Source organism: Eutrigla gurnardus, assembly GCF_963514095.1.
Source record: "Eutrigla gurnardus genome assembly, chromosome: 17".
Classification (NCBI taxonomy): domain Eukaryota; kingdom Metazoa; phylum Chordata; class Actinopteri; order Perciformes; family Triglidae; genus Eutrigla; species Eutrigla gurnardus.
This window is the reverse complement of record NC_139928.1, coordinates 9,685,040-9,711,919: the sequence shown is the minus strand read 5'-3', so window position 1 is coordinate 9,711,919 and position 26,880 is coordinate 9,685,040. Positions and strand designations below refer to the sequence as shown.

Here is a 26,880-nt window from a genome sequence, read left to right as displayed (position 1 = left end):
GAAATATTTTCCAAAAGGTTTAGTGTGCTTTATGGTGTGTTTCTATTTTTGTAATCCGGAGGGATCAAAATACATGGAGTTGGCATTTTCATCAGTGACCTTGTATATTTCTGCATGAACAGAGATAAAGTGGAGGCTTCAAGTGACAGGAATCAGGACATTTTCTATCTGCCATCCTGAACAAGGCATATTCAGCCAAACCTTAACAATACTTCATATTTTAACAGAAGATAAATAAGTGGAGGTATTTATCTGTAACATGAACGATGTATGACTAAATAAGCAACAGTCTGTCGGACCAGAACATATTTGGGGCCTTATACCCACATCTTATTTTTGTGTGTATAATGTATTCTCATGTCTCCTTTAGGTGATCGTGTGGGGGGATTACGGGCGTATGGACCACAAGTGCTTCATGGGAATGGCCCAGATCCTTCTTGAGGACTTGGACCTGTCTGCCACAGTTAGTGGCTGGTACAAGCTGTTCCCTACCTCCTCTCTGGCAGATCCCAGCATCGGACCCCTCACCAGACGCCTCTCCCAGTCCTCCCTGGAGAGCGCCACCAGCCCCTCGTGCACCTAGACACCCAGTAGGCACCGCATATGCACAGGCAGAGTCATGCAGACACGGACACACGTACTGTATATACACAACGACTGTAAGTGCAGGTAGGCAAACACACACACACACACACACACACACATACATACACGTACACCTGTGCAGGAAGACACATTTGACATACAGGTGCAGATACCTGATCTCATCCACATCTACACCCCACCGACACACTGCCACATCCTCCACCACGCCCGTATTCTCACACACTGACTGCTCGTTCAGTTGGGTGAAAGCCATGAGCAAATTCAACCTGAAACAGACTTAATTTACCAGAACATGTAGCATTTTTTCCACCGTCCCATCTCAACGTCTCCTTACCATGACACAGCAAATCTGCATTCCAAGGTACCAGATTGTGGCACGACTCATCCCAGGGCCATCCCGATGCCAGTCTCTAAACTCTCTATGCCAAACTAAGAAAAAGAACTTTATTTTTTAAAACCAAAGCAATTGTTATTGTTGTTATTACTACTATAAGTCGTCGGTGAACTAGTATACAATATAAAGTATGGATATGTAGCAGAGTCAATGACTTAGATGTAATGCAAAAAAAAGATACATTCTACACACGTGAGCTGAGAACGGCAGGCCGAACACATAAACATACCTAGGCATCAGGCTTGGATATTCACATAATGGCTATTATGTGAGGTAGCAGCACCGCTATTCTATAATTTCCACAGGGCAGAGTTTATATATGGATATACATATTATATATAAATATATAAATAGATAGTTAAATACTTATTTGTGTTCATGTATGTATCGGCTGCATTCTGCATGTTTGCTTGCAACCCTTCGTAGAGACATCTTTAAAAGTGCTTCAATCTTTTAGTTAGCGGGCCACGGCCAATGTGACGGGAGTGCAGCGCCACTTTATTATGGGGTGGGTCCTGAGAATAGAGCCCAGGGTGGGGCTTTGGTGACTAGAAAACCAGAACAAATTAGTCCGCCAGCTATCGATTCGCCGATGAACAAAAATGTCTGATCCTGCCGCCGTCGTTATGGTAAAGGACTGTTGCGCCACACAGGTCAATCAGCACAAAACCAGATCTGGTCCAGCTCTAGTCTGGGGTTCTTGTGTTCTACATCCAGGGGGTGCCACGGTCTCACACGCTCTCGCTGTATACCAGCACCCAGACTTGTTGAACTTCCTGTTTTCTTGATGTTTTTTTCCCACCACGGCGTCTTCTTACGTGATAGAGGAAGTAGGAAGCGGCCCTCTGTCTCTCACACACCTGCTACCAGCTACAACCTTTAAACGCCATACGTTCTCTTTGGCCACCTCCCTCCGTCAACTGTAACCTGTTGTGAATGTGTCAACGCGTATCCAGATTAGTTTGTCTTTTTCTATCTGACTACTAGTCTTACTTTTGTAGCAGGTGATTGTTAACCTGCCATACACGGTAGTTTCTACTTGTTTCAGGGCAACATGTCACTCTTCGTGTTTCCTGTCACGCGGCGTGTGTTTTTTTTTTTGTTGAAGACGGCACTTTACTGTAATGTATGTATTATGTTTGAATTAGATGCAGTGGTTGAGCACCTGTTTATTTATTTATTATTTTTTATTTGGTCACACTGTAGTGTGCGTTTTTTTCTGAATCTTATAATTGAATGCCAGCATGGAAATGTAACTGAAGTGTATTTTGAATTTCAGTGTAAAAGCCCACTAGGACAGCTGGAACAGGTCAGTGCTGCCACTGATAACCCTGATAGTAACTTATTTGCAGAGAGAGACTGAAGACTTGCACAAAATCGGCTCATTCAAATGCATAATTAGTTTGTGCAGCTAGATCTACTTTTTTAATCTTTACCAAAATCCCTTTTCTTGGTATTCAAAGCTTTTTATTTGCATTGGGAAACACAAAAAAACAGTAAAACTGACCTGGAAGCTGTCCAAGTAAAATGTGCAATGGTTTAGTCTTCATTGGTGGCGGAGGAGTAGCCGGGCAAACAGCTACAGGTGTTAATGCTTTCTTTTCTTTTCTTTCTCCTCAATGTCTGTGAATCTTTGAACCATGTGAACGGATAAAGACACTAGAGTTGTATTTTCGTAGAATTAGGAGAGATGAAAGTCTCGTTATAGGCTATTAAAAGCTTGCACGTGTTTACAAGCTGAAATTTAGTTTGATCACCATGATATGTTCCATCGTCTGAAATGTAGCTCTCTTCATCTTTCAACAAAAAGGGAAAAACCGCTGAGGCACTTTGTCTCGTCAGCATCTCAGACCAACAGAATTCACATTTTAATGCTCTTTGAACTTTGGATAAAGGGATCTCTGGCAGTCTTGAATTTTTCGGGGAGGAGGATTATGGTCATTTTGTGACCCTCCCATCATGTATACAACACTTTTTAGAAGGACCACCAAGGAGCTATTCCTTGCTGGCTCTGTAACTGTATGGTCATGTATATGAAGTCATTTTCTGTACCTTTTTAATTTGTTTCTATTTTTGTGGACGGCTGGCATGATTTAAAAATAAGAACTTATACTCTTGGTATTTGCACACCTTCTCTTCAGTGCGCGCCTTTTTATGAGGACAAAAATAAAAAAAAGCTTGGTTGATGAGAGAGAAAATGAAAGGAATGAAGGTTTAAAAAAAAAATCTAGACCTATATAACATCCCCGCTGAATGTTTAGTCCTTGGTAAAATGCTGTTTCTATTTTTTCCCTGTGATTTCCAATACTTAAGAGCTTATATCAGAGCGTATGTAGTCCCTTTGCTGTATATTAAGTAGCCCTAAACATTAACAGTCCTAATGATTGGAAGTACAGAAGGAGACGATGCAAAGACGGCTGTAATTATTCTACAAGGAGGGTTTTTAATGGAGAGCAGAGGGCATTTGCCAGATTTTATCCAAATCGTTCGATTCCTGCAACCAAAAGGAAAGTTGAAATATTGCCTTTCAAAGTGTAGTGTGCGTGTATGTCTTTCAATGAGGTGCATTCGTTGTACTGCGCGATGTATAAAGACGAGCAGCAAGATGTGAGTGAGAGATATATTTAAATGTCTAGATATTTATTAAAAAGCCACTTGTTAACTTGAGTTGTGGACCACAGTGAGGAGAAGTTAAGGATCAGGGCTTTCAGATATGAACATTAACACCTCTAGTCATTGTATTTACCGTAGATTAGAACAAACTGACCTTAGTGACCCACGATCAGATTGCTTCGTCTTATTTATTTTGACACCACTGTGTTTAAGTGAGTTGAAACAGGTTGGAGCCTCACAAGCAGCAGGGTGAACTATGGCGGGGCGGAGTTACAGCAGGTCACCTGGACTTGTGTGACTCGTGGAGGTAGATGCATGCAAGCAGGTCGCTAAATCCTTGGATTAGGATTCTGAGGAGGAGTTGATCTGGAAACGGCATGGAGCATGTAGAGCTCAGTAAACTGTTTTGAATGGATAAAGATGGTTTTAGCTTGAGTTCGACAGCATCTGGCTCAGTGAGGTTTGAATATAAAGGCTGTAGATGCTTTGGAATGTAAACCCATAAGCTTGCTTTTTCCCCTGTTAAATCCACATTGCTTTATTGTGTGCAAAAAGTTTTATAATGCATCTTCAATCAACCTGAATCGTCTCTTGAGTGCAATGTTGGAAATGTATTTTATTTTTGTAAGGAGAGAGGTATTATTCAGAGGAGGAGAGAGAGTCAGACGGGCAAAAAAAACAAAACTGCCTTGAGATTTTCACGAAAATGAGGGCTTGTTCAGTTTACAATGGCCTTATTTTGTGTCGGAGACATTGCTATCACTATTGTAGCACACAATTGAAAGTTTTGACAAATGTATTTTGCTTGAAATATTGTACCGAAGTTCTATATGTGTATATGTATAGTTTTATGAATGTATTTCTTAATCCTTACACCTGAAGTGAGTGTAATTTTTTTGTCATCTTCTTTGCTATACTGTCTCTTCAAAGACTTTCCAGGGACCTGGCCTGCACTGGTTCAGGCAGCCCCTTACTTTGACTGTACTCTATACTGTATGTCCTATTCTTTGTGTGTTCATTTTAAAACAACCGCTCTGTGGTTGAAACGAGCATGAAATCTGTCTGGCGAAATGCGTTTTTTTTGTTTATTTCAATCGCCACGATGGGGTTTCAAAGAGAAAGGATTGCTATTCTCCCCCCTCCCCCGTGTCCTTGATTTAACTATCAAGCTGATGGAACGGTTATGATTTTTGTCCTTTTGAGCTCGGAAATGTTCACCGCATGGTTACTCCGATTTTATTGTATTTAATCTTTGGTATTATTATGATGATACAACTTTAATGACACATAATGGGAAAGTCACTTAGACCAAGTACAAAAGGGAATTTATTGAGATGAAAAAAAAATATGCTGCATCTTAAACTTAAACCACTTTCTGAAATACTTCTTTTGGCAATAAGCACTGGCTGTCGCCTCTACTTCTGGCCCCGGCCTGTACCTCACTCATTAAGAGTCGGGTTGTAGCTGACTCTGTATCAGCCCAACAAGTAAGAAATGACGTCAAATCCCATTTTCAAGCACCTGAAGCAATTTAGACTCAACAGAGCATGCAATGCATTGTGAATAACTGCTATTGTATGATTGCCCCCGTGAGGAAGCGGTTTTTCTTTTGGATTTTTTGTATTTAATTTCCTTTTCTGGAGAAGCATGCATTCCAAATGTCTGTACGCCGATGTAGCAGCTGCCAACAAGAGCAAAACCCACATTACTGCTGAGCTGATGGGCAAATTGGGGTTTTTGCGGCAGAATCTGACAGTTTGTCTTCATCCACGTCTATAAATGTCACAGGACAAGTTTCCTTAGCAGCCATTTTGTCCTTTTTAGCTGTCTGTCAAACTATATTAAGGCCACTGTAGCTCCCTTCCCCACTATCAAGACAACCTTCCTCCTCATCAAACCCAGCAAAGCACATTTTCCAAAACCGAGGTAAATCTTTGGAAGCAACTGTTAAATTAAAGGTGGATGGAAGCATCTGGTGAAATAAAAACCAAACAATCAGCCCAGTTAAATTGGATTGCTGGTGTTGGTAGATGGATCGGTTGTCTTTTTCTTAACCGGCCTTGACCTTTCCACCGAGGAGCGTCCACAGAGTACGTTTTAAAGGGCAAAGCCAAGCAGACCGTCTGATGAAAGGATGCTTACTAAGAGGAAAAAGGGAGCTGTAATTTTATACCTGTGCTTTGTAAATGTTTTCTATGTGCAGTATTTGATAATGTAAAACTGGTATTTTTGTGGTTTGTACGCTGCAGAATTGATAACTTAAGGTGCACGTAGTTTTGTAAGAAAATGGAACGAAACTGAAAAAAAAAGGAACAATTTCGGATTCAGAAGCCTGTATTTGCATGCCCTTTGACATCTGGACGCAAAGTCAATAAAGTTTATTTGAATCACAGACATTTGTCAGTTGTTTATTTTAAATGATGAAGTCTCGGGCTAAACATTGTGTGCCTCAATTCACGAGTAAACCATCGACACTTGGGTGGGACTGATGGTGTAAAAACATCACATCGACACAATTTATAGAATTTAATCAAAACAATATTTATTTTGTATATTTTCACAGAGACAAGTATCATAAGTTACATATCCTCAAATGTATGTGGCTAACTTGTGCAGACGTGAAATCAAAAGGGGCAAAGCATGTGGAGAGAGAAAAAAAGAAGAACACACATTGCATCAATCTTGTTCAAGGGACACAATATACAGAGATATTCTGAAAAAGAATAAAGTACACAATATCTTGATTGACAAGTACATAAAAAGATACATTCCTTTAATTGCTCTTATTTCACAGAAAATATACCAGACAAAAAAAAGGAACTAATTCAAATCGGAATTGAAAAACAGCTCAGCTGAAGTCTGGACCCACAGAGATGGATTTCTTCACTTCTCCTCGCTAGCTGACAGATCTGCCGTTACGCTGCAGAGTTGACACTAGTCTTGTGGTGATATTGCTCTCAGCAGAGAACGGGTTCGCTGCTGTCACTCGTGCTTCAACTGCCACCAAATGAGCTAAAATTGAAAGAAGAATCTTGTGCAAGTATATTCATTTATTTCTCTTCTAGCTCTCACCCCTCGCAGTCAAACTGAACCTCTACAGGAAACGTAACGTAAAGACAGACTTATACACCGACGGTTTCATGCATTTAGAATAATCTTTAGAAACCCTTTCAGATAAATCCAGACAGAGTTGTTGAAGGGTGAAATCAAACATCGAGAGGTGACAGATTACGGTCGTACAATCTCTTTTTGCTTCACAATGTGGATTGGCCGAAGTTGTAAACGCCCCCCGAGTGACCTTTAAATGCGTCGGCCTGGTCAAAGTTTGCTCATAATTAACAATAACAATTCACCAAAAAAAACGGACAGGACGCTGTTGACCACAGAACATTCAAAAGACACGAGGGCACATTGCTCCACGCACATTCATTGTGACATTTTGTCGGTCTTGGTCGGAGAGCAGCCGACGCGTAGAGACACATTCAGAGAGACACATTCAGAGAGACACATTCAGGCATCTTAATAAGCATACGGGACAGCACATCCAATCAGAGCGAGATAAACATCCTCCTCATGCAATCCAGTGGAAGATTCTGAAACATGTCTCATCTCCCACCTCTCTCTCCATTTCTCTCCTATTTACAGACATTCAACATTATTCGAGGCCTCTATTGTACACGGTAGAATAAGTTATGGGGGCGCGAGTGTGACCTCAACATTTACATGCATGCAAGTGACCGTTTACGCGTCCCACCCTTGCCGAGGAAATAGCACAGTGAATGGATTTGCCCAAACATTCATCATGTAAGAGCAGGTTTTTAAAGGACGGCTGAATTGACTGTTCTCCTCGTCACTAGTTGAGTGGCTACACGGGTATAAGAAAGCGTTGCGATACTGTAGAAACCATAATAAAGCTAGCGTTGATCTTTGGTCACTTTTAGATATTGATTCTACAAGAAGCCCTCTGTTATTGGGTATAAGACATCATAAATGAGGGCTGTTTAGGTAGCTTTTGTAGTTGCTTATCGACACAAAGGGATTTCTTAAATTTGAATATAGTCAGACAGAATAACATAAAACTTATGTTAACTTAACATTATTAAGGGGATACATTGTTTTTTTGTAAGGTTGTATAAAAATGTTTCTACCAGCACAGAAACAGCGTAATCCATTAATACCTTTTCCCTCTACTTGCAGCTTGAATGTGTGATAAATTAAGACACCAGTCCCTTAATTTAAGAGCCTCGCTTGGTTCTCCTTACCATCCAAAATGATTTGTCACCTAAAACCTTTGGGTATCACGCTCTAGGCTGGGAAAACATTTGTAGTTGCTCCTTCACAAATGAAGATAATCGTTTGGATCATGTTGTGAACTATTTGTGAAGAAGCAATGTTAACGTTAAGTTCAATGAATAGTTCCACATTTTGGATTTTGTTCTCATCTGACTCAGCGAAAATGGCAAATAAGAATATTCCCCAAAATGTTGATCTATTTAACAGGTTAGAAAATATTAACCCCTTAGCTGCTTAGCTGTAAATGCATCTTGTTCCAATAAGCGATCGATATTCAAGCACATCAACCAGTCGAGTTAAGCTAGACTAACCTTTGCATTCTCCTCATTCTGATTCTGGTCACGTAAGAAAAACTGTAAAACTCTCCAAGATACAAACTGTTCTTTTAAGCCAAGCGGTTATTTGACTGCCGCATGGAGCAGATGCGTGCACACACACACACACACACACACACACACACACACACACACACACTCACACACAGCCTCGGCACAAAGAAAGATGTTTAAGCAGTGAACCTCTGAACCCTGTTGTCTTGGTCATCATACCAAAGTGTACTGAAGGCAAGCATGGAAATATGCAAAAAAGACGGCCATGGATTTGTCGAGCAGAGGAAGCATGGGCAGAGAGGAGAGAGAAAGAGAGGTAGTAGTGGTTTCCCAAACCTTATTCTTCTTCGCACCTTCCTCCTCCTCTTCCTCCTCTTCCTCCTCCATTGCATTAGGAAGTGTCTCCCGGAGAGTCTCATCCAGGCATTCCTACAACTTCCTTCCCGTCTCGTTTGTAGGCTATTGGCGTTATTACATCACTTCCTGGATAGGTGAGTTCATTTCCAAACGTGTGCGCTCATGTGGGCTGAGTTCGGAGTTGCTGAGCCTCCCGTTTGTTGACTGCTGTATCCCATCATGCCGTTGGTGCCGTTGCTGAGATTCACGCCGGCAACTTGCTGAGTCATCTGAAAGCCACAGAACACACACACTTTGTTATTAACAGGAGTTCACAATGAATCTGGTCCAAAGCAAATACACACACATGCACACACCTGGGTAATGTTCCACTGGAGCTGCTGGGAATGTTGCACTCCGTACACCTGCTGCTGAGGTAAACCTCCAACCTGCTGCTGAGGTAAACCTCCAACCTGCTGATGAGGTAAACCTCCAACCTGCTGCTGTCCCATCATCCCAACCTGCTGCTGTCCCATCATGCCACTCTGCTGCTGTCCCATCATGCCACTCTGCTGCTGTCCCATCATGCCACTCTGCTGCTGTCCCATCATGCCCTGGGTCATCCCCGGCATGTAGGGCGGCGCCATAACGCCACTAGGCTGAGCGATGACTCCCTGATGTCCCATCATGCCGCTCTGCTGAACTCCAATCAGGCTGCTCTGTTGCTGGCCCATCATGGCCATCTGTGATGTCATCATGGCACCTCCCATTCCACCTGCCTGAGCCAAAGAATGGTACGATCCGTACGGGTGCGTGGGGTATCCCATTTGGTTCATGTACAAACCTCCTGAAAATAATCACAGAAATAATTATTAATGGACCAATGCTAATTATCTTTGATGAAACGTACTTTGGTGACCTATTAAATTAAGTAGAAGAAGAAGAACAGCTGGAGAAAACACAAGGTTCTCACCATGAGTAGACATGCTGCTGGCATGCACTGAGGGGGTGGAGGCATACAGGGACAGAATAGAGTCCTTGGACAGTTTCTTCACGGCGCCCTCCTCTGCTTTGTGGGCCGAACCCATGAACAGACTGAGGTTTTCAGGCACCGAGGCCGTCACTCTGCTCTGAGGCAGGGAGCCGGAAACAGGCTGGAGACGCAGGGAGGAAAAGGTTCTCATCAACAGTGGAAGGAAGGCAAGCAGGGGTGGATTTAAACACATGTATACTACACCCTACCAGGTGTTCTTAGGGAGAGTGGTGCTTTGAGCTAAATGCTAACTTTAGCATGCTAACATGCTAAAATTGCTCATCATTATAGTTCAGCATATTCACTTGCCAATTAGCACTGAACAGTGGTACAAGTGAGGTTGGTGGGAATGAAAGGTATTTGGTTCTGAACAATAGATTTTAGCCTGATGATGGTGAGAGATGAAAAGTCAGGGGATCACTTAAGTTGTCAAGGGCGACGTGAATGTCATCCATCCAATAGTCACCGAGAACTTTCAGTCCTTACCACAAATGTCAACCTCGATTTGGCACAAGAGGAAAAAGTTGCCATCCCTAGAGCCACATCGCTAGCATGGCTGCAGGCATGTGGACGGTGCATCGTGTTACCGTGGTTTTAACGGAGGAAACAGAGGAGGGTGCCGACAGGGAGCTGAACAGATCCAGGGCAGAGTGTGCCAGGGCTGGTTTGGACACCGCTGGGCTCCCATTTCTGTCTGGAAAACATCCTCTACCATTAGACACAACAGGACTTGGAGCATCTGATGGAGGGGAGACAGAAGCATGATTAGGATTATACTCTAAATATACTCTAAATATTTCTCTCTATGCTGTGAATGGATGTGAGTGTGTGCACGTGTGTGTGAGGTGCCATACCCAATACAAGCAGGTCTGTAACAGTCGGGGGAACTGTCTTGGGGCTGGCGTCCTTTTTCTATCACAAAAGAGAAAGTCGACACAGGTAAAGCAAATGTGTCTGCATTGACAAATGAGCAACGTGTTGGCTGGCTGGAGTACTCACTCACCAATTTCATCTTCTCAAACACAACGGGCTCCTTGGGTATATTGTCACAGCTCTTTTCTTTCTGTGCAGAGAAACAAACTGTGTTGTTGAACAAGCAGAGAACAAGATAAGAATGTTTTTTTTGTTTTTTTTTTGCTGTGTGCATATGTGTGTGTGTGTGTGTGTGTGTGTGGTGTTGGACTCACCCTGAGCATCTGGATGTCAATGACCTTGTCTATGTACTTCTTCTTGTCGTACTTGTCCCTGATGAAGGTCTCTGCAGACTGGTCCGACTCGGGCCGCTGAAAACACTCAGGTAAGAAAGCCTCGTAGAGACGTCTGGCTTTGGCATTTCCCATCTCCTGAACACACTGGTGACACCAAAACAGTGTTACATTGTTAAAGGAACAGTTCACCCCCCCAAAAAACATTTCTTGATTGTTTTGGCGTGAGTTGGCTCGTGTTGAAGATATCGGCAGCAGAGATGTCGGGCTCCTCTTGAATATACAGTATGCCAAAAATAAATACATTTAAAAACCTCCACAGTAAATGTCTCTTCCCAGAAATAATGACCTAGTTAGTCAAGATAATCCAAAAACCTTGTTGTAAGTAGTTCCTTTTACATGTCCCTTTAAGCAGTCTAATATAAGAAAGATACATCCAGGGTACTATTGTTAGTGTGCGTGTGGGAGTCCTGCTAACACTTTTTTTATTTATTTCTAGTTGGTGTTGTGTCTATATAAAACCATGGTCTCACTGGGAAGCGTAATGCTGACTGTCTTGTCTTTCAGACCCAACAAAATGAAGAGAAAGTGTCGACTTTGCAGCAAAGTGTCCCTGTTGCAGCAACCAGAAATGGTTTGTTTATTCAGAATCAAATTCTTTAGTGTTTTTTCTCCTGCAGTCGGACATAGAAATATTGACCCAACAACTGCTCATTGTAGACACAAGGTTTTTGATAATACGGTTGGTACAATAAAAAAAATCTATTTATGATACAACTCACAATGGAACTAGGGATTAACGATTTGGATTTTAGAAGAAAGGAAACCTAAATGATACTTATTAAGATATTGAAGCTGGCCACGGTTCTTCTGTTTTCTATTTGTTTTTAATTATACTTCATCCAATCCTAGGAACAGCATCCACACTGAAGTCAATATAAAGAACACAAGCTTGTATCGCCTATGCAGTGTGCTAATGTTTATGTTAGAATGTTCCATCAATTATTTACAAGGTTTGTGCCCCTTTTCTACAAGCTTACTACCCTAAAACTATGACACTAGGATATGTGAACTAATATGAGGTAACACATTTCTTCACAAATGTCAGACTATTCTATTAATATCTACACATATAAATTGTGTTGATTGTTGAACTATTATATTTGAACCCAGCCAATATTTTGTGAGAAACCTTGAACTGTGTGACACATTAACATGAAGCAAAACGTCTAACTCTCGGATTTTGGATCTTTAGTGTGACCTCTGACCTGGACCTGCTCCTGTGTCCACTGGTCCAGGTTGACGGACTTGACCTTGGAGATGTGGACCCCCAGGTTTCGATGAATACCAGCACAGCGGATGCAGATGAAGATCCCCAAATTCCAGGACGCCCATCTTGGACCTGGCAGAGAGGAAGGTAGCGTTTCGAAGAGGGTCTTTAGACGGGGACAGAGATTGAATCCAGACGTATAATAGCAGGTAGGGTAACCAGGAGAGGGGATTGGGTGAGGAATGATGAGGAAAAAATTAATTTGAGCTCAATTATAGAGAGACAAGCCTGGGATTCAATTATGAGTTTGAATTCAGCTGGGAAGTCCTCTAATCCAGTGTAAGTCATGCGGTGTCCTGACACATAATGAGATCCAATAGGAGAGCTAGCCTACATAACAGAGAGGGGGAGTTAAAGTAACACACACACACACACACACACACACACACACACACACACACACACACACTGGATACCTGCATGGAAGATTACTCATTTGGTCATGAGTCTGTGTGTGTGGGTGCGTGGTTGTCTGAGTCAGCCATTTCGTCCATCTTGCTGCCATATCCTTATGGTTGCACCCCCCCCCCCCCCCCCCCCCCCCCACACACACAAAGCTTTATAGGTGTCACAGCTGTCTATATGTTGTGTGTGCCTGGATCGCTGTGTGGGATCCCTGCCTCACCAGGCAGCTCTGAGAGGGGGGAAATACAAGCAACACCATCAGGCTATTTCTCTGCTGAAATTATGCAGCCGTCCTCTTCAGAGAATACAGTCGGCTTCAAAGAGAATCCTAGCGCTCCTCTCCCCCATCTTTCCTTACATCCCCCTCTCTTCTTGCCCCTCCTCCTCTGCTCTCTCCTCCATCTCATCCAGCTCCCCCTCCCTCCCTCCCTCCCTCCCTCCAGTTGGCCGAACCACCCTCATCTCCCGTTCCACTCATCTTTGTCAAGCCTTGCTACAAGTTGATGCACTGTGGCCTTTGCGCCACTAGGTGGAAGAGCGGCGCCGACTTCTCGCCGGCCTGTCCTGTCGGGCAAAGTCACCAGTGCAGCGCTGAAGAAAGGCCATTCAATGCAAATAAAAGAGGAAGTTTCAGAAGAGCAAACATGCAAAACCTTCCTCTTTGCAGCAGAAACACTGTGTGTCTTGGTTCCATCCTGAACTATGAATGCTGAAAAGGTTATTCTGTTTGCATCATAAGAGGGAAGGGCGCCGGGTTGCAGGCTTCATTTTCAAATCAGGGAAAGGAAAGACATCAAAATGCAAACAAAAGTAAAGACAGCAACCGCTGAGGGTCACAGCAGACGGATAAAGTAGGTCCATCACCCTGACCGTCTGGCTGCAGTGTTAGCTGTCGCGCCCGTTAATAATAGTAGAATTACTCTGCAAAGCCTGCTTATCCGCTGTCAACGTTGGCACTGACAGAGAGAAAGAGAGAGATTGTCAATTGTGTATAGAACCGCCTGAAAGCTGGAATTAGTTTGTCCTTCTCATCCTTATTCATCTGCTCCTCTGTGTCCTGGCCGCCATTTCTTATCTCTCTCATTCATAACGGCTGCCTCCCCTCCTCCTCTCCCCTGTCTGTCCATATCTCTCGCTCGCAGTTCTAATTCTCCCTCCCTGTTCCATTCTCCACCCTCACTTTCTGCGGCTCTGCTGGTTCTTTTTTTACTTTTCTTCGCAGCACAGCGGCGTGGCTCTAGTGGGGGCAGTGTTGGCCTGTTGGACTGAAATATCTCAACCGCTATTGGATTTGATGCAGACATCCATGGAGCCCAGAGGACTCTGCGGATTGACTTTGCTGATCCTCTGCCTTTTCCCCGTAGCACCAGCACGACTTCGACTTTTTGGAAGTGAAATAGCTCAACTGCTATTTGATGGCTTTCTATGACATTTAGTAAAGATACTCATAGGTCACAGACGATGCATTCTAATGGCTTTTGTGATTCCTTTGACTTGTTTTTGCTCCATGAAATGAAACTCTTCCTTAAACGTGCATTCATAAGTCCTAAGCAGTGGTAGGCACGAGTGTACGTCTAATCAGCTTACAGCAGGGTGATCAGGTGTGTACAGGAGTGTGCCGGGCCGGGAAGAGGGAGCAGGATGGGGTCGAAGGTCAGTTATTTAAAGTAAATGACAACTCCACAGTAGCCTCTTTGGTTCGAAGGAAAGCAGTGCTTGAGTGAGAACCCATATACAGCAAGTCTGTCCAGCAACAACACACACCTCCAGGTACTTTGAACAGATATAGTGGAGAGAGTAGGAGGAATAGACTTCGAAATAAATCACTTTGTGTCACAGGGTTTGCATTGCATTATACAGAACATTTCTCCATGGTTGATGAAACTTCCTCTTGCTCTAAACTTCCTCTTTTCTTTTTCTAATCAAAGAACAGATTTGAACACCTTTTTACGACTGAGGTTTGACCAATAAAAGCATCCACGGGTTTGATAGCAGGGGGTTTACATAGAGATTGATTAATCATTATGGACAAAAAAATCAAATAATAATCAAATAAGTGTGGTTGTGGTTGTCAAACATGCAGCTGGGACGACATCAGGGGAGGAGAAGACAAACAAGAGGGAATTTTATAATCATCCAATGGTGGACTTTGGTAGCTTTTTGATGGCCTGCTGGGATCCTGTACGGGGGGTATGACAAGCTGGGGCCGAGTGCAAACAGATCTATAATAAACCTCGCTGTCACTCACCCACACACACATTTATTTAGATTACAACACTTGGGAGGACCTGATTATGTAAATCCCTCACTGTCAATCTTTTTCCCCATTACGGAACACGTCTAATGTTTAATTCAAAGTGTGTTATTTTAAATTATTATTAAAATTGCCTTTTTTTTATGCGTTCTACAGTATACTCTTTCAGTCCGATTTTGAAATGATTCCCTCACCTTCAAAGTTAATTGCCATTTATTTCCATAATGTACGCAAGAATGACGTCATTTTGTCAAAAAATAATACAGACTTAATGTTAAATAGAAAGATTTATACAACTCAAAAGCCTGGTAATAGATTTTCATGCCATACAGAAATAAAAGGAAATCAATGACTGCCTGGAAGGTAACCATAAACTGGCAATCTCTTATTTATCAAACGTATAAGGATATTAATGATAAACAAGGAAATAGAACAATTCAAACCATTATGATGCATTAACAAACACACACACACACGCACACACACACACACACACACACACACACACACACACACACACACACACACACACACACACACACACGGATGCATGCTCATTAGCCAATATCCCACAAGGATAAAACGAAGCTCTCTCCACGCGGCCAGTTTAATCCCACAGAGCTTCACTCATCAATGGATCCGATGCCACCACACGAGGAAACACTCACACATACACACACCCGTCCCATCTTCCAGCCCCTCGGCACCTAAACCGATCCAGGAAGCCCGAGGCCTCCCAGTGACCCAGTCCCAGTCTTGAGTCTAGCAGATGGACCCGTATCGATAATTAACAAACACGCGGCCGCCATCTGTGTTGCAATGCGAGTGTCACAACTGCGATGCTGCAGGTGAGTCACTGAGGTTTGAATGGCTCATACGTCAACAGATGAGTAAGATGCTTTACAAGCCTCTTGATGAATTGATTCCGTGCTCCATTTCCTCCTATTACTGAATTTATTGTTTCTGCTCTCTGGAGTTAACACGCCAGTAATGCTTGTGATATTAGACGAATCAGTATCATCCCCACCTGCAGCACAAGCACTACCTCGTTACTGCACAGTATTCTCAACGTCTGGGTGTATTTTTCACTTAAAAAACTAGCTTGTGCTGTTATTGTTTCTGTCACGGCGGTGAGGCAATTTCCAGGCAACCTCGGCACAGCAGCTTGATGTTTGAGCTTATCGCACTTTCTGTGTGCTTTTCTATTCAAACAGTTGTACGAGGCTGGACGAGCGACCGGCCCAAGCAGACAACTTCCCCAGATTGCCCCTGAAGGCTGTGGGTCAGGTAGATCCTGACGGGCAGGTGGGAGCCTCTGCCATCCGTGTATGAATGTAAACGTAGGCCCATTTACTATTCGTGATAATTGTAATTGTGTCAATCAAATCCTCCTAAGCTTCAGCCCTCTGTTTTATAGAGGGGCTCTGTGTCAAAATCTAGTTTTTCCCTCCCGGGGGCCCTGGCAGTGTATACACCCTACTCTTCCCACTGTGCCTTCCTCTCCTTGGTACCGTGAGACTCTGAACTCACAAACAGCCAATCACCTCCTCGTTTCACAGGAAATCCCTGCTGGCCCCTGATTGGATGAGATTAAAGGGTGTAAGGGGATAGGGGCTAGGTGGTGGCCGAGGGAAAAGGCACATCACGAGGTGATATCGCCACGGTAACCCTGGGCTTGCTCTGTATGTAAACACAAGTACAATGGAGACAATGAACGAGGGGAGGCTTTTATGCAAACACACACACACACACACACACACACACACACACACACACACACACACACACACACACAGCCCTTTGAGACTGAAGTCAGAGGTAGAAGTGTTGACTACATTATGCACCTGCCTCACCACTCTCTCCCTCGTTGTTTCCCGGCAGTATCGAGGATTTACAATAGAGGTGTCACATTGTGAGGAGGAGATATACAAAATATATATATATATACAGTTCATCACGTGGTACAGAGAGAATGAGAGACAGGAAGTTGTGCAGCCCAGGCACTAAACTGCAGAGAGATCATTTAATTGCTGCAGTGTCTGTACAGTAAGCATACACAGAGATGACCTAATAGCATCGTTAATGTGTTTTTGTGCTTTTCGTGTGCTGGTGTAAGCAGGCACTTGGCTCCACACATCTCACCACTTCCTCTCCAATCACCCAGAGGGGGGGGGGGGGGGGGGGGGGGGGGGGTGATGATAAACGCACAGTAATCTATGTCAGGGCAAACAAGATTAGACCAAAACGTATCACAAACCATATGGTCAAAAAGCCTGACTCGAGACAAGGAAGAGGAGGGCACGTGTGTGTGTGTGTGTGTGTGTGTGTGTGTGTGTGTGTGTGCACAGGTGTGTGCAAGCTCATCATCTAATGCACAGAAGAGTAACACTGTATCAGGTGGAAGGTAAAACACCTCTCACCTGGATTACAGTGTTGGTTTATTGACACGGTTACATGAAAGCAAAGTGGGAAAAGGGTGTGATGTTGTCATATGTTATTTCATGGTTTATTGACAGAAATCACACTTAATACTATAACTAAAGGTCACTGAATGATCAAAAGAAATGTCCTAAAGAGTAGAGCTTCAGCATCCTCAGTGTGTGTGTATGTGTGTTTGGTTGCTATTTTCTCCCCGAGGCCCTAATCTCATCTGCAGCCTAATTAGAGCAGTCTGTTGCACAGTGGAGTCATGCCAATCAAAAAAAAAGACAACAGCAACAACAACAATACACAGACATGCCCGATGACTGCATGTTCATATGTGAGAAAAAAGAAAAGTGGTTGGGAAGCAAGATGTGACAAATCAAAGGCAAAAAACATTCAAACTAAATTATTTAAATGTCTCCTCGTGTCTCTGATTTATTCCAGAAAAGTCCACAAACACCAAAATAACGCCATTGATCGTCTGTGCTTCGGTAGACCGTCTAGTCAGTCACATCTTTAGATAAGAGTGCTTTTTGAAAAACTGACTTGTGAGCAGTCACAAGTGTGTTTGCCTAGTCGAACAACGTCTGCAGTCCTATTTATAGCTTATTTAAAAAAGGGCATGAAAAGGCCTTTATGCTCTTGAACAAAACCTTGTATTGAAAAAGGAAGCGTTCATGATGTCCTGGTGAAAGTCTCCGGTTTGAAACCAACTGAGACCTTGACAATAATCACATTTCATCTTGAGAAGTGCTGGAAGAATCTTGCCATTGTCCATATACAAAGACGTGTACTGTGTCTATACACGACAAGATGTGATTATAATAATAATAATTTAAAAAAAAGATTCACCTTTACAGTTAAAATCCTGTAAAATGAAGCCAGAAAACAGAAAAACCAGAGCAAATAAAAATCTATCATAAAAACGAGGTACAAACATGACTGGGCAGAGCTGGCTCGTGGATCGTGAAGTCTTGATTTCTGACTCAAACTCAGATTACCAACACGGTTTGAAATGAACTGTATTTACTTCCTTTCCACATCTGCATCGGCAGCTGCTTTCTTTTGCAGCAGCTGCCTGACCTGCTTAATGGTGACATATTTGTGGCACCCCAGATCATTTTGAGATGGTGAAGGCCCGGATGAACAAACAATAAACGGGATGGGATAAAGGAGACCGAGGTTATCTCACTTGGCACATGAATCCAGAGCAAAGCTACCGTCACGTATTGATTCTGACTCTGAGTATGCCTTGTACGCGTCAGGTTTCTCTGCCCGTCCATTTGTCTGTTTCTCTGTTTAGCTCTGCGTCTGTTCAGGAATACACTACTGTAATACGGCTTTATTCCCCTTAAATATGGGAAGCTGCTTACTTATATCATTCAGAAAGTTTTCACGAGGACTCCCAAGGGTGCCCCCTGTGTGACAGCCTGCAGTCATACATTGAGGTCTGGTGATGTGCTGTATTGGACACGATATGGAGTCAAACCGGTTTGAGATCTACATCAAATACTGATACTAAACCTGGGGATCAGCGACATACATTTTCTCCATATAGTTGAACAACGTTCTACTAAAAATAGAATTACAGTCAATGGACAGAGGCTGGTTGTTAACTGACACCTGAGGTTTATCACTGGTTTTGCATACACTATAGTGGCACATGTGTGTTTTGGAGCATTTCACGTTCCATCGTCATCTCATTGAGAGTTCAGTGCAGATACGATCTCAAAAGATCAGGTCTCCAACTCGGTGTATTTGTGACCAAAACAGCGGTGTTTACCCATCAGCATGGCAAAACGGGTTCAGCAAACAGCTGATGACACAGTTCAAGGCCTCATCGAGGCTACACACAGAATGAAGGGCGGGCGCACATGCAACACATGCACAAACACACTAGTGAGTGTATGGTATGGTGATTTCACACACTGTACATCAAATAATACTACATTTTAGAATGTTTATAGAAGGATGCAACACCAACACCCCCCCCCCCCCCCCCCTCCCAAAAACACATGAGACACTATGACGTCAATACGTTCCCATTCCTTAATTCACTGTAACTATTAGACTATGCATTATTAGAGGATGACAACGCCTCCATATAATTCCAGTTATAATGTCTTTCCACAAAGAGCAAGACTTCCCATCTGCACTACAGGAACAGTCTGTCCGGTGAACCAAAGTCACTACTGATAGCTCTATGTCTGCTACCCATGTGGTTCCCACACTGGGGTTCAGGGAGACTCAGCTGTTTTTCCAGCAGTTGGTCTCGTTGTCTAATTTCACCATAAATTGTATCGAATGTCGTTAAAAGACTTTATAAGCTGGGAGGTATCTGTCATTGGATCTACTGTGTCTTCCTTATTAAAGAGAAGGCTCTATTTCTTCGGAGAACTGGCACGCTGCTACATCATGCCATGCTTCAGCCTTGCGCGGATGTGGCCCCCGTGTCTTGCACCATAGTACAACGTAATTGGTCGAGGAGATGATGAATGCAACGCCGCATTTTCCCGTAGTAAATGAGCATGAGAGGTCGATCCATGCCCTGGCCATTTCCAGGCATACGGACAGGATTATATCTCTTTTTTTTTACACACATTAGTAATAATCGCCTACCTTTTGATTCGCAGTCAGCGCAGAATTTATTCTCTTCCAGCGCCAGTAAAGAGTTGAGGACAGCCTGGTATCTGTCAACGTCTTTCACAGATTTGCCCGTCATCATTGCACTGGTCCACCTCCTCCACAGCCCCTGCGGTCCGCGCCGGCTTTTGTCAAATAGCCTCTTGTTTGACAAAAAATAAAAGCAGCGAGTGCAGAGCCGATGCGCTCCGATCCTCCTCCTCCTCCTCCTCCTGGCTGTGGCAGGGCGAGTTTGTATCACCAAGATGGGATGATAGGCTCTCAGCCAACCAGCAAATACTGATATTAATCAAGATGTTACGTGGAGGAAAATACCCCAACTGCTAAGCTTCAAAACGTAGCCTGATGTAAGGTTGACTTTTAAGACCATCTGTAACCTATCTCTAATGGGTACTAACTCCTCTCTCTCTCTCTCTCTCTCTCTCTCTCTCTCTCTCTCTCTCTCTCTCTCTCTCTCTCGCTCTCTCTCGCTCTCTCTCTCTCTCTCGCTCATGTACGTACGCACGCACACACACACACACACACACACACACACACACACGCACACACACACACACACACGCACAAACACTCACAAACACTATGAGAGACTGATATCAAAATACAGCTGCAAAAGTGTCACTTCATTATATATATATATATATATATAATATTTTTTTAAATATATGATGCTATGCTTTCTGTTAACGATATACTGTATAAATACAATGTCAGGTCGTTTGGTTTATTGTACTATCATTATATTACCTATACTGCCATCCTGTGGTCAATCGTGAGAAGTTTTTGAGACGTAAGCTACGGTCTAAGGGGCCTGTGTTTCCCCTCCAGGACGCAGGGCGGCGATAAAATGACCTGCCATCAGCAAAACAGCCGAGGAAATGTTGGTGAAACAGCTGATTTAAGATCACACGGAGCTGGTAAAGTTACCAAAGCAATACCGGAAATTAGATGATATTGTCTTCAAAATAAAATGTGAAATGTGTTTCTCATGTAAAAGGAGGCGCTTTTATCCAATGATGCGTCAACAGTTATGGTTGGTATTGTTATTTCTTTTAAAACTCAATTTAGTTTTTCTCAAATACATTGTATTTTATATCTGAATTACTATATTTCTCAGGATTTTCCTCAATGTTTTTTTTTTTAGAATGTACGACCAGAAGTTGAAGGTTTTATCTAGCTAGCTTGACATCAGTGGAAGTGTGTGACTTCACTAGCGATTACGGAAATAACTACCAAGCCGGAATCAAATAAATAAAGGATTAATATCGAGTCGCCACCTGTGAGAGCCTGTAATACTGTCCACAATGTCCAGGCAATCCAACCGAACGACAGACAGCAAGAAGATGGTAGGCGACTCCCGCAGGATTAAAAGCAGCCAAACCTAGCTAGCCTAGCTAGCAACATGCTAATCTTAGCCTAATAGCTAACATAATAACTGTCTGCCAACGTTATAGCTCTGCGTGCTAAATTACTTGTCAGTCATGCATCTTTGTTTGATATGCGCCTCTAGAAACACGGAAATAACTTGAAACAGTTGAATAGCTCAGTATTTAATTCATAATGAATATAACTCGCTTTGACAGGAAGCGTCACGCTAGTTCGTTGTAGCACACAAGCTAAATGGTTAGCATCTGGAGCTGTAGCGTTGCATGATTACCTCCAACTCCGCTTTTAAAATATCCACATAAGATCCACACTGTGGGATTACAACAATCATACACTATGTAACGTAATAGGTCCATTATCATGCTCAGCTATGGGTCAGGTATTATTTGCACTGTTCAAAGGGGCGTCATTAGAGATCTACAGATGCAGTGAACACTCAAACCTTCAGTGCAAATACTATAAATAATTACACATTATATTGATTAATTATAAAGTTTATATAAAGTGTTTATATTGTTTTATTACAACCATTTAAAAAAAAAATCCTGTTAGACTACATTTCAGCACCAGGAGCTGTCCATACCATGATTCGTGGTGTAGAAACCTGTATCTGTTTGCTTCTCTCCACATTGACACATTAAATGACACTTCTGTTTCCTCTGTTGTAGAACTCTGAGCTGTTCACGCTGACCTACGGGGCCCTGGTCACCCAGCTCTGCAAAGACTACGAGAATGACGAGGAAGTCAATAAACAACTGGACAAGATGTGAGTGTCCTTATCTGTGATCGCGCCCAACTGCAGGTTAAAATCATTCCACGTATGAAGTAACATTATCAACTGAATGTGAGAGAGATTGCATTTATTAAAAATACTGAAAAGTCATATAAGCATATGTTTTCACACCCTGTCCCACGAAGCCCCTAAATAAGATCTGGTACTTCAATTTACCTTCATTAGTAACATAATTTGTAATAAAGTCCACATGTGTCAATCTGTTCTGAAAAGGCCCTGCATTCTGCAACACCTAAGCAAGCGTCACCGTGGAGACCAAGGAGCTCTCCAAACAGGTCAGGGACAAAGTTCTGTAGAAGTGCAGATCAGGGTTGGAATATAAGCATGTGTCTGAAACATCCAACGAAAGGATCCTTGGTCTTCATGGAGTTGCTGGCTTTGCCGTGTCCCTTGCTTAGAGGTGTTGCAGACTCTAGGGCCTTTCAGAAGAGGTGTACAGATACTGAAATCATGTAACGTGTACATTGCACGCAGTTGGACTTTATTTAACGAATTATGTGATTTTTGAAGGTAATTGGTAGCGCCAGATCTTATTTATACGTAGCAAAGGGGTGCATACATATGCATGCATACAAGGTACTGTAGAGCTGCCCCGAGGGGCCGGCTTGACAATAATCCATCCAGAGTTACGTTTATTGGATTAAATCCAAATTGGCAGAAATGAGAAAACAATATGCGTGGTCGCCTCATCGTCCCTGCACAGACCGTAGTTTAGACCGTACAGCTTCCTGTTTATGGCACAGTGCACGTACAGATGTCTGACATAAACTATAGGCCAATGTCACATGATTATACGATAACAGTGTTATTTTCCCTGTCTCAGCAGTTTGGTCAAATTTTGTGTAGGTCTATTCTTGCCCTGCTGTTAGTTAGTTAGTAGATGTTTTTTTTTAATAGCTGATGATGATTAGAGTTAAAACACTGTAGGGATGGGACAATATAGGATTTTTTCATGGATCGCGATAAAAAACAGAAGTTGAAAAAAAGTGAATGTTGGTGAATTTCCATTGTGGCCGTCCGTCCTATGACATAAAACTCTGCTTCCCCCTATTTTTTTGGAGCATGTGGCAATATATTACACAGTGCAGTTTTAATATCATACCAGTACCACAGAGTACTATACAGTACTGGACATTGGGTTTTAAGTATTACAAGATGTAAGGCATTGGCTGCATTGTTTGAGCTGTACATTCACATATTTAGGACATACGTTTTTTTGGCCTCTTGGATGCCTCGTTTTGACTTGATGACATAGTCAGGTTATTATTTCTCACACTTCTGTGTCAGAGGTTCCCCTCTGCTCTTGTAATCTCTTCGAACTTTCAGGGCGTTTAAAGAGGAGAACCCTGATGCGTGTTTTTATGAGGGAAAAAATAATCTGGAAGGCAATGCTGAATACTGTTCTTCCACAAAATAAGATTAAGAAAAATTGTTGGTTTTATAACTCAGAAATTCAAAACATCCTGTCATGCTGACAGGACTTTGGACTGGATGTACTTTGCTTGTCTGGTTGTGCAGCAGCCTTAAGCTCTCTCCAAGCTAAGTCCCGATGAGGCTCGACTTACCCGGCCCTAGAAGGCAGTGAGTCTGAGGCAGACCATGTTAGGATCAGGATGTATTCGTTGGCTCTAGATTCTTCAGGATAAGTTGACTTGGCCTTCTAATCAGAAATGTCATAATTTGCCACAAAAAATGTGTCTTTAGGTTGCTCTGCGGTTTATCATTTTCCTCAGTACTTTACTTTTCCTCTATGAAGAAGAATGACTTTATCTTTTCCTCCCCCCCCTTTCCTCCCCCCCCCCCCCCCCCCTCTCGCTCTCTCTCTGTCTCTGTCTCTCTCTCTCTCTCTCTCTCTCTCTCTCTCTCTCTCTCTCTCCCTTTCATAGGGGATATAACATCGGCGTGCGTCTGATCGAGGACTTCCTGGCACGCTCCAGCATCGGCAGGTGCCAGGATTTCCGAGAAACAGCCGATGTCATTGCTAAGGTAATTGGACTTTTCCAGGCCAATCAGAGCGTGACTGTGGACTTCTCCCAAAGGACAGGAGAGGGAGAAGGGGAAGGAGGGATGACAGAAAAAAAATGAGAGAAACTGATATTGATGAAAAACATCCTTACAACTTGTGAGGGAGTGAAGAATGTTGGGAGGGGTCAGAGGGGAAACTGACGTTTGTGACTGAGTAGATCAGAAAAACGTAAAAAAAAAGTCCCAGTCTGCAAAACCTGAGGCCAAGATCACATTCCTCTTTGCTTTGTGTGATAGTTACCATCATACTCAGAAGGCAGGGATTCACTTACATGTGGTATGAAATAATCGAACTTCTCCGAAATGGTGATCCATCATCTCCGCTTCACTGTCCAGGCCCTCTCATTTCTGCTCTAAAACAAATATAGTGCATATTAATGCATCACTAGACTTGGCCGCGCATATTACTGTTGTGATATGTCGTACATCAGTCTTTCTCTCTGTAGTTATCCCCAACTTGGGGATTTTTAACATATCCTTGTCTTGTTTTGCAATAGTCAGCCTCCCTTTATTGCTGAGGGACACAGGCAGACAATGAAGGCTGCTCTCATGCCTGACTGCGTTCAGCACTCCAGCTGTTTTCAAGGTGTTACTGCTGCCTGTAGCGGAGTCATTCCACAGATGTAACCCCACACTAGCTCAGGGAACTGGCTCTCGGTCATGAAGAGAAGGGTCATGTCGGTAAACGGAGGGCCACTGTGGGACAGCGGTTTGGAAGGTGCATTGATAGCCTTGCCTGAGGATATCGTGTGACCTCTAGCTAAACTCTGAAACCACCTCAATCATTCATCAGCGAAATGGATACGGAGGTCTGTTGTTTGTTCAAAAACAGATTTTCAAGATCATGAATGGTTTCTTCATAAGGCAAGGCTTAATAACACCACTTACGTTATGGTGCCATTAACTAATATTATTTTCTCAGTGTTTAAAAAAAAAGACCCTCTTGTTGTTACGGTAAGGCTGCTGTACTCCAGAGTCAGACCGTTTTACTTATTAAAAGAAAAAGAAAATCCGCCCCGTGCCAGTGAATATTTCATTGGTGTGACTGCAATTTCATACGCATGAGCGAACTTTGTGCATGAGAAAGTATACCGACACATCACAGGGACAAAGTGGAAAAGAAGCAACAGACAGCAGTTATCAGATACCAGGTGTGTGCGACTAGGATCGGGCATTTAAGCCTGTTTGGTGTGCAATCAAACATGACTGTTTTCAATTAAGTAATGCACTGTTTTCTTTTTATCCACTCCGCTCCCTGTGCTGTGGTTGTCAGGTTGCATTTAAGATGTACCTGGGAATCACCCCCAGTGTGACCAACTGGAGCCCAGCGGGAGATGAATTCTCCCTCATCCTTGAGAACAACCCGCTGGTGGACTTTGTGGAGCTGCCGGACAACCACAGCGTGCTGGTCTACTCCAATTTGCTGTGTGGGGTCCTCAGAGGAGCCCTGGAGATGGTAACTTTAACTCACACAAGTCAATGGCTGTCGTAGAATAGAGTAGTACTGTATGTGTCTTGGCGTGTACGTGCAAATTTCAGATTTCACCAAGAGGAAAACATTGTGCACAGAAATGTAAGTGATTGTGTTTGTGATTTAGGTCCAGATGGCCGTCGATGTGAGATTTGCTCAGGACACGCTGAGAGGGGACAATGTGACAGAAATCCGCATGAAGTTTATCAAGAGGATCGAAGAAAATCTCCCAGCGGGAGACGAGTGACGGAAACGAAAAGATCCTTTCCCCAACTTCTCACATCACATTCAGGGAGGACTGAGTCACATGAGGAACACCGCCGGAGGATGAATGAACTGATCTCAAAACACCAAGATGAGTGGTATATCTCAATAAAAAAAGAATGGGCACTAATCTGTGCTTCAGTTTGAGGGAAGCATTTTGGTAGGTGTGTGCCTAATTAGCAGTTTTGTTGAGAACAGAATGTCAGACTAGATCTGTCACCATCCATCATGGAAAGTCAGTTTCCCCCAATTTAGAGTTAAAATATTTGTTTTATTTCTTGAAAGAAGTATGTCTTTTCATTTGGCCATGTATAGACTTGTGTTTTTTTCTTTTCTTTTTGGTGCAAGGCTTACATCATCATGTTTATCTGTTTTCATTTTTTTTTTAAAGAAATCACACTATATTGCTGCCAATTATATGGCATGTTAATTTATGTAGGCAGTTATGTCAAAATAAAAGTGACATATTTAGTATGATGCTTTTCTTGTTTGTTTTCTAGTGTGTTTGTGCCTGTTGGACTAGTTTGAACTAGTCGCACACACACACACACACACACACACACACACACACACACACACACACACACACACACACACACACAGATATAGACACACTCTGTCCTCTGTCCCACCTTGTCAGTTCTGCTTCAGTTTACTGTTGGAGCGTTATTGCTTTGGAGTACCACAGCCGCACTGCAAAGGCAAACAATAACAGACCTAATGCCTTTCTTATGTTTGTTCAGGGTACATGGAACTAATAGAGTGTGTGTGTGTGTGTGTGTGTGTGTGTGTGTGTGTGTGTGTCACACACCTGTGAATGGCTTTACATCACGCTGAAGTAACGAACAGAACTGCTCATTTAGACCAACAGCACACCTCGTCAATAACTGAAAACACAGGCAGCCATTCACACACACACACACACACACACACACACACACACACACACACACACACACACACACACACACACACACACACACACACACATACAGTATACATACGAAAATCATTCCTGGTGTTAGCAAGAATGGGGTCCAGATACTACGAGAACACTAGTCATGTTTTTCTTATTC

At 43.0% G+C, this 26,880-nt stretch overlaps 3 protein-coding genes across 5 annotated transcripts in view; 2 read left to right on the top strand and 1 right to left on the bottom strand.

Annotated features, from left to right (window-relative positions):
• Positions 1 to 2,987, top strand: part of rims3 (regulating synaptic membrane exocytosis 3) — a 29,031-nt gene extending 26,044 nt beyond the window's left edge. Inside the window, exon 7 of the mRNA XM_084032136.1 lies at positions 371 to 2,987. Within this exon, the coding sequence (XP_083888262.1) occupies positions 371 to 583 (213 nt within the window). The 3' untranslated portion in view covers positions 584 to 2,987. The remainder of the gene's footprint in view (positions 1 to 370) is intronic.
• Positions 2,988 to 6,140: 3,153 nt separating this feature from the next.
• smap2 (small ArfGAP2) lies at positions 6,141 to 20,210 on the bottom strand. 3 transcript variants are annotated; one of them, XM_084032826.1, is made up of 10 exons: positions 19,842 to 20,210; positions 12,078 to 12,211; positions 10,792 to 10,956; positions 10,608 to 10,667; positions 10,459 to 10,516; positions 10,192 to 10,343; positions 9,545 to 9,725; positions 9,045 to 9,418; positions 8,949 to 8,996; positions 6,141 to 8,861 (listed from the first exon to the last, which is right to left on the bottom strand). In XM_084032826.1, the coding sequence occupies exons 1-10, from the start codon at positions 19,945 to 19,947 to the stop codon at positions 8,733 to 8,735; spliced, it is 1,407 nt and encodes a 468-aa protein (XP_083888952.1). In that variant the 5' UTR covers positions 19,948 to 20,210; the 3' UTR covers positions 6,141 to 8,732. The 3 variants fall into 3 exon arrangements, with proteins under 3 accessions (XP_083888952.1, XP_083888950.1, XP_083888951.1); XM_084032824.1 differs by having other exon boundaries at positions 6,142 to 8,861; positions 8,949 to 9,418; XM_084032825.1 differs by having other exon boundaries at positions 6,143 to 8,861; positions 8,949 to 9,415; positions 19,842 to 20,207.
• Positions 20,211 to 21,035: 825 nt separating this feature from the next.
• On the top strand, positions 21,036 to 26,278 carry trappc3 (trafficking protein particle complex subunit 3). The gene is made up of 5 exons (XM_084032302.1): positions 21,036 to 21,211; positions 21,920 to 22,017; positions 23,931 to 24,030; positions 25,343 to 25,525; positions 25,668 to 26,278. The coding sequence occupies exons 1-5, from the start codon at positions 21,170 to 21,172 to the stop codon at positions 25,785 to 25,787; spliced, it is 543 nt and encodes a 180-aa protein (XP_083888428.1). The 5' UTR covers positions 21,036 to 21,169; the 3' UTR covers positions 25,788 to 26,278.
• The last annotated feature ends 602 nt before the right edge of the window (positions 26,279 to 26,880 follow it).

Coding starts and splice junctions, on each gene's coding strand:
- trappc3 (XM_084032302.1), top strand. CDS start 21,170: ATGTCCAGGCAATCCAACCGAACGACAGACAGCAAGAAGATG. Junction 21,212..21,919: donor CGACAGACAGCAAGAAGATG/GTAGGCGACTCC, acceptor CCTCTGTTGTAG/AACTCTGAGCTGTTCACGCT. Junction 22,018..23,930: donor AATAAACAACTGGACAAGAT/GTGAGTGTCCTT, acceptor TCCCTTTCATAG/GGGATATAACATCGGCGTGC.
- smap2 (XM_084032824.1), bottom strand. CDS start 19,947: ATGATGACGGGCAAATCTGTGAAAGACGTTGACAGATACCAGGCTGTC. Junction 10,957..12,077: donor GGACACAGGAGCAGGTCCAG/GTCAGAGGTCAC, acceptor TGGTGTCACCAG/TGTGTTCAGGAGATGGGAAA. Junction 9,419..9,544: donor CAGCAGCATGTCTACTCATG/GTGAGAACCTTG, acceptor GATTATTTTCAG/GAGGTTTGTACATGAACCAA.